Raw genomic sequence first — 7288 nt, 5'->3', positions numbered from 1 at the left:
TAGATTTTCAGTGGTTTAATAAACTAACAGTACATTGTGGTCAACAAATCAGAAAAAAAACAGCCTTTATGTATTTGAATGGTCAAAAACACATGAACATAAAACACAAATTAAATGGTTGGCGACTAGCCATCAGTTTAGTTGTGGTGAGGCCGAGGATGTTTCAGGAAGACATGTCACAATCACAAGGCAGCAGAAACTGTCTTTGGTGCTTGATTACAGACATATCCGGCTGCATCAGCCTCACCCCACACATTAAACAGAAGCACCTAAACACTGAATAATATTTCCTTCTAAGACAACCCTGTATCTGCGAGTGTAAGCAAAATAAGTATCCTGCTGGACATTCTTGTTATTGATTGAGCTTTATTTTACCAGGTAAGTTGATTTCAAATATTCTCATTTACAACAACCTACAATAGTGTTGCAGTAGAGAGGTTGAAAATGATTGTGACCACGGTGGCGAGAATCTAGGTTGGGAGTTTTCCCAACACATTGGGGTTAAGATCCCTACTATTACATCAAGTGCAATTGAGTCTTTGATGACCATTGAGGTGGTATGAATGAATATTTGTCCCCAAGACTTGATCTAATACTTGGCAATTTTTTCTATGACACTATGGAATCATTCCTCTATCAAGATTCGTAAATAAGTTGTCAAGTACATATACATGAATGTAAAAAGAATCTTAATGGAACGTAATAGAATGCTTTGTGTTGGTGAGTCAGGTTGGCCAGGTTTCCCTTCGGAGATCGATCTCTAGAACTGAGAAACTGTTTGCTCAGGGGAAAGTATTTTTGGCAGAGCCTGTCATTTTCACATGAGAAATGTACACAATTATATTTCACCAAGCAGAATTCATGAGTTAGGAAGCCAACTTGTGTTACTAAACAATATTTTCTCATTCCAAAAATTAAGTCTTATTATTACCAACTCCTACTTACTTAATAAGCCTCAAGTTTAACTCCAGAAAAATCCTGTTGTTTCAAAAAGGTAACTTACTAACTCACTGGTTTTATAAATTCACCACCCTCAGTCTTCTGCTACAAGTTAAATGCTCTGCATGTGAATACCCCCAGAGCTTCCCCAGACCAACTACAAATAAGATATGTATATATGTACACAGTATTTACAGAGAGTTCCGGCAGATGCAGTTGTCTAGGAGGATGGGCCACCTGTGGAAGAGACAGCGTGGGCTCTAGTGATAAAGCCAAACAGCCAGGGGGTGTAGGGTTGAGAAGATGGGCTGAGTACACCATCATTTTCATCTCTGGGGCTGCTATAGAAAGTAAAACAAATCACAGCTATTCATGGACTTATTAGCATCTGAGGATTAGTGTTGCCAGTCTCACTACACTTATGTAGACCAAGACTTTAAAGTCTAAACAAAAGGCATAGACCATTACTGTTCTACAATGTCTATAACATAGTTACTACTATCAAAAAAAGGGTAAGATTGTGTAGGTTAGTTCTAGGCTCTGATTCAATGGCTAGGTTAACAGAATCTTCCTTAGAAAAATAAATAATTTATATGATCTCAGGGGTATGTTCCATTATTGCTAAAGAATAGGTTTGAAATCAAGACTTCCTTTATATCACAAATGAAAAACTAGAGTCAATGATTGAGGCATTGTGTTACCAGTATCAGCGTACAGCATCCGACAGATTTTAGGGTGCTGGAGATGAGAGCATTTTGATGTAAACTTGTAGTTCAAAAATTAACTGCATGTAATCTGTCTTTAAAAAAACAAACAATAGCAAGGTCTAGCCATACATACATTATATGAATGTTAGATACTGCTCTCTAGGTCTCAGTTAGTGCTGCCATGAAAGCCTGCATGACTGGTTTAAAGGGACATTCCAAATATGTTCAACTTCATATTCCTACTCATAAATTGATTAAAATCACATGACGCATACCAATGATGTCATCAGAAACACTTACAGTTTTTTTTACTAAAAAACAAAGATAAGCGTAATTTTCAAATATGTTGTGGTGCTGTAGATATATAAAATATCAAGTTGAAAAACAGTGACATTTCCCTTTAAGCCAAAAGGGGAAGTAACGTGCTTTACTAAAGATGAACTGTAAATATTACCCCATGCATGCATGCAACCATATCATGGCAACAGTTACACTTACTCAAGGAAAATTAAAAAAGGAGAAAGTGGTTGATTGAAAAAGAGGGAAGCGAAGAGATATGAGCGTAAATGCATGAATGTATTATTGGTAACCCGCTAAACCAAATCTGAATTGACACACACAAAAGCGGTTGGAAAATGATCACAATTGTATTAATATGAATAAAAAGCATAACCAAACTTACTTTATTCACACCTAAAAAAAAAAAGGGGGGGGGGGGGGGGGGAGAGACATTGTAAGACACAAAAACCTCTGATACTGTTCTCTATATGTTCAGGTTCCTTAAACAACTGTAAAATGTAATCTCTTACAACATTACAGAATATAATCCTTTTGTCCGCTTGCTAAGCTATAGCTTCTTAATTTTCACATTTAAAATGATGAGAAACAGTCATCACCAGCCAGGTTTCCATCCAATTGGTGACAGATTTTCATGCAATTATTCTAAAATCTGCATAAAAACAATACACATCCCACCAGAGATGCGTTTATCAAATTGACTTGTTGCGGATAAAAAGCTGTGCGTGATGAAGGAGTGCACATAAAGATTACTTCTACTGTTAAATTCCCATGTAACAAATAAAAACATAGAAGTTAAATGGGTTTCCATCGCATTTTCAACTCTACTTGTGGTTTTGTAAAAAAAAAAATTGCGTTTTACAGCGAATGTGCCGACTCTGGTCTTGGCACGTGTGCTCTAACCAACACCTTGCAGATACAGCGCGGGTAGGCTACCTACATAATTATGGTTAAGACTGAGCTTTGTACTTGTCAAACGGGGCAGCCAAGCATTGACCATGCTGGTAATTTATGAACATTTGAACAACTTGGACATGTTCTGTTATAATCTCCACCCGGCACAGCCAGAAGAGGACTGGCCACCCCTCATAGCCTGGTTCCTCTCTAGGTTTCTTCCTAGGTTTTGGCCTTTCTAGGGAGTTTTTCCTAGCCACCGTGCTTCTACACCTGCATTGCTTGCTGTTTGGGGGTTTAGGCTGGGTTTCTGTACAGCACTTTGAGATATCAGCTGATGTAAGAAGGGCTATATAAATACATTTCATTTGATCATCACCAGAATAAGACTCTGTATTTATCTGAAAGGAGCATCAAGCTCATCACCGTGAACTTTCAGCTCCCGGTGAAGTGCATCATAACTTACTTCATCTGTAGCCTAATGAACTGCAAGCTTTCCCCGAGTCGTAGTGGGAGGACCACACAACATAGCATCGTGTGACTCCAAGATGGTTATTACAAAGGCGTTTCCACCGCCATTTCTCACATCATTAATTTTACCAACACAAAAAGAGCCCACCTTGTCTAGTGTATTTTGTTTTGTAGATATTTGGACATTTTCCAGACAAATTTGCTGTTTCCATCAGCCCTGATATTTTTACCCGACATGTACTTTACTCACATAAAAATGTTGGATGGAAATCTGTTACAGACACACATTTATACAATAAATATTAATGCTTTTAGGTTATACAAAATTATCTTATAATTTCACCCGATTATGCTTCTAGTAAGCACAAAATTAGTGTACTAGGTAAGTCAAGACTTGATAGCTGAGGTCATACTGTGTGTGTTATATATAATTTAGTGTACAAATAAAATGCTATTCCCTTGCTGGGAGAGATGGATGGAAACCGCTAAGGAACAGCCAGCACACCCCACCTACTGCCACACCCCTCTCCAACCCAGCCACCCAGTCGGCTAGCGCAAGTAGGCTGTATCTGTGCCAAAACGCAGGTATTTTTCATCCTTTTTTTGTCAGCACTTTTATTTCCCCGACTGATCAAAACTCGTTCTCTCATGCTGCATCTTGTCTCTATGCAGCAGACATACACAGAGTATACCCAAAATTAGGAACACCTTCCTAATATTGAGTTTCGCACTCTCCCCCCTCCTTTGCCCTCAGAACAGCCTCAATTCATCGGGGCATGGACTCTACAAGGTGTCGAAAGCGTTCCACAGAGATGCTGGCCCATGTTGACTCCAATGCTTTCCACAGTTGTGTCAAGTTGGCTGGAAGTCCTTTGGGTGGTGGACCATTCTTGATACACACGGGAAACTGTTGAGCATGAAAATACTCAACAGTTCTGCACCTGGCACCTAACACTATACCCCATTCAAAAAAGCACTTAAATATTTTGTCTTGCCCATTCACCCTCTGAATGGCACACATACACAATTCATAACTCAATTGTATCAAGGCTTAAAAATCATTCTTTACCCATCTCCTCCCCCTCATCTACACTGATTGAAGTGGATTTAACAAGTGACATCAAAAAGGGATCATAGCTTTCACCTGGTCAGTTTATGTAATGGAAAGAGCAGGTGTTCTTAATGTTCTATATACTCAGTGTATCATAAGCAATACGTTTGGAACATTAAATCGCAATAAATATCAGCACATAAGAATCGTGATAATATCATATCGTGAGGTCCCTGGCAATTCTCTGCCCTAGATGGCAACTCAACCCTGCCCATCCTACTGGCGTACTTTTCCAGGAATGTAGTTCCGGTCAATGGACTCATCCTGAAGGAACATGTGAAGACAGCGCTCATTCTGGGCCAGGGGATGACCTGCGAGTCTGGTGATAGTAGAGAAAGAAGTAGGTTTCAGGTAATTAGCAATCATAATTGCTTATTAGTGGAGTCAAAAGGCAGATGGCTGGGAGTTAATTTGACAATGCATTGAAATGGAGACAGCCATACAGAGAGAGAAATACCATTGGCAGAAACCTTACACACCTGTTGATAAACTGTTCCAAGCCTACCCTCCGCTCCTCAATGAAGGAGTCCTCAAAGATACCCTCATCTCCTCGGAAGGGCAGCTGTCTCTTCAAAGCTTTGCCAGGGAGAGGGGGCACCACAATCTGTAGAAAGCGCACACCTTATCAGTAAATTAGTTACTTAGAAACAAACACAGGAATTCCAACAAAAGAAATTGGCATTATAATGGTGAGACATACAGGCAATTAGTTATGCAGTGAGAGCTTACCTTACTGTCTCTCTCCAGCTCATTCTTCAGCCACTCAAAATCACTGTACCTTCTTCGCACAACAGAGTCCTTAAGTTTGAAGATGGGAAGGTTTGTCTGCACGTGATAACAATTATATTAATCACTACAATAAAATGATAGAAATCTAGATTGGGGAGTGGCATTTCCAGTACAGCATATCCAGTGACATGGTCAGACTTCAGTACTTACACCCTTCATAAATGAATAATTTGATCAGCATCTTGTCTCAATCTGTGAACACCACTGTTCAATTATGAAACTGGCGTGGTGTATTTAGTGATAGTGGATGGTTCCCAGAGGAGTGTCCATGAGATTGTTGCATTAATAAAAAATAAAAATATTTTACTTTTATTTAACTAGGCAAGTCAGCTAAGAACAAATTCTTATTTTCAATGACGGCCTAGGAACAGTGGGTTAACTGCCTTGTTCAGGGGCAGAACGACATTTTTACCCTGTCAGCTCAGGGATTCGTGTAACCTTTTAGTTACTAGTCCAACGCTCTAACCACTAGGCTACTTGCCGCCCCATGCAGTGTGAGAGCCAGGTAATTAGTTGAGGTCTGTAGTAGTATGGGTATACACTGGCCAACTTATGTCTATCCCTCAGCCCATATAGTCTTTAACCACAGGTGTCAAACTCATTCCATGGAGCGCCTAGTGCAGGATTTCCTAAACTCTGTGCATGTTTTTGCCCTAGCACTACACAGCTGATTCAAATAATCATGACATGTTAATCAATTGAATCAGCTGTGCAGTGTTAGGGCAAAAAACAAAAAGGTGCACAGATTTTAGGAAATGCTGGCCTAGTGTCTGTGGGTTTTCACTTCTCCCTTGTACTTAATGACTTAAGGTCACTAATTAGGAAGGAACTCCCCTCACCTGGTTGTCTAGGTCTTAATTGAAGTGAAAAACCCACAGACACTAGGTACTCCATGGAATGAGTTTGACACCCCTACTAGACAGACAAGTTGCCTCCCACAATGTACCAATGTTCAAGCATGCCCTAGGATTTGTGAGACTAGCTCAAGTTCAAACACATTTCTTTCTATACCATGAAGGTTTAACACCCCAGTGGCTGTCTGTTCATCTCATAACACCACTCATAGCCTGGTTTCTTCCTAGGTGCTGGCCTTTCTAGGGAGTTTTTCCTAGCCACCGTGCTTCTACACCTGCATTACTTGCTGTTTGGGGGTTTAGGCTGGGTTTCTGTACAGCACTTTGTGACCTCAGCTGATGTAAGAAGGGCTTTATAAATAAATGTGATTGATTGATAACCAACTAACTGGCCCAATATTCTTTAATATCGAGCCTGGGGATTCCAAGGGTGTGCAGGGTTTTCTTCTGGGTTGGAGAAAACACATGCACATCCTACATAATTGAATAAACGTGCTAGCTATAGCCTAACATACTGACTGGTAAAGGCTACCTGCAGAAACACTACCTAACCTGACAACCTTTCACGTGCTGGCTATGTAATGTTTATGGTAGCCATATTAGTAACGACTGCATCAGGAATTTGGATGAAATTATTATTTAACATGACAAAGTGAAAGGCTAAGCATTTGAACAGCAAAAAGTCGAGTCTCTCCAAAAACACGTCCCAACCCATGTTCCCACACCATACTAGCGTCACCTACACTAGGCCCCGCCAAAATCACCGGCCTCGATTTCAATACTGGCGCTCCTCACCTGCATTCTCACTTCATAAGTGGTAAATCGGTTCCGGCCGACTCCAATAGTTTGTGGGTCATAAACGTCGATTTCAAGAAAATTGCTTGGGGGGCCATACGCATCTGTAAGATCCTGCGGTTTAGAGTTTAATCGGCGAGTGTCTGCAACCGTGGGATCCGACATTTTCGGTTTCTGCTGCTAATCTCGAGTCGATAAACTGGGATCGTCACTAGTTAACACAACCACAAAGTCATAATTATAGCTAAACCCCGCCCATTTCAAAATTGATATTTTTATAATCTGATTTTCAAGCACACTGTTCACATTATGCCTAACCTTAAATTAAGGCCAAAATGCTCACTTGTTTGTAGCCAATATAGACTGTTTCTTTGGAATCTGACTTTGTGGCTGTGTTATGTAGTGGAAAGCCAGAAATTGGATCGTTCTTC

General features: G+C 40.2%; 1 protein-coding gene across 3 annotated transcripts; it reads right to left on the bottom strand.

Moving 5' to 3' along the window:
• Positions 1-7288, bottom strand: LOC139581261 (sorting nexin-12-like). Of its 3 annotated transcripts, none has more exons than XM_071410827.1 (5): positions 6858-7288; positions 5149-5244; positions 4899-5023; positions 4640-4738; positions 1-1280 (listed from the first exon to the last, which is right to left on the bottom strand). In XM_071410827.1, the coding sequence occupies exons 1-5, from the start codon at positions 7020-7022 to the stop codon at positions 1160-1162; spliced, it is 606 nt and encodes a 201-aa protein (XP_071266928.1). In that variant the 5' UTR covers positions 7023-7288; the 3' UTR covers positions 1-1159. The 3 variants fall into 3 exon arrangements, with proteins under 3 accessions (XP_071266928.1, XP_071266929.1, XP_071266930.1); XM_071410828.1 differs by having other exon boundaries at positions 4648-4738; positions 6858-7258; XM_071410829.1 differs by lacking the exon at positions 1-1280 and adding an exon at positions 2307-2339 and having other exon boundaries at positions 4648-4738; positions 6858-7258.

Source organism: Salvelinus alpinus, chromosome 7 (genome assembly GCF_045679555.1).
Source record: "Salvelinus alpinus chromosome 7, SLU_Salpinus.1, whole genome shotgun sequence".
In the NCBI taxonomy this organism is placed as follows: Eukaryota; Metazoa; Chordata; class Actinopteri; order Salmoniformes; family Salmonidae; genus Salvelinus; species Salvelinus alpinus.
Note: the sequence above shows the minus strand (reverse complement) of the source record. Positions and strands in the feature narration are given on the sequence as shown.

Coding starts and splice junctions, on each gene's coding strand:
- LOC139581261 (XM_071410827.1), bottom strand. CDS start 7,022: ATGTCGGATCCCACGGTTGCAGACACTCGCCGATTAAACTCTAAACCG. Junction 5,245..6,857: donor CTTATGAAGTGAGAATGCAG/GTGAGGAGCGCC, acceptor TATCACGTGCAG/ACAAACCTTCCCATCTTCAA. Junction 1,281..4,639: donor ATTCCTGGAAAAGTACGCCA/GTAGGATGGGCA, acceptor TACTTTCTATAG/CAGCCCCAGAGATGAAAATG.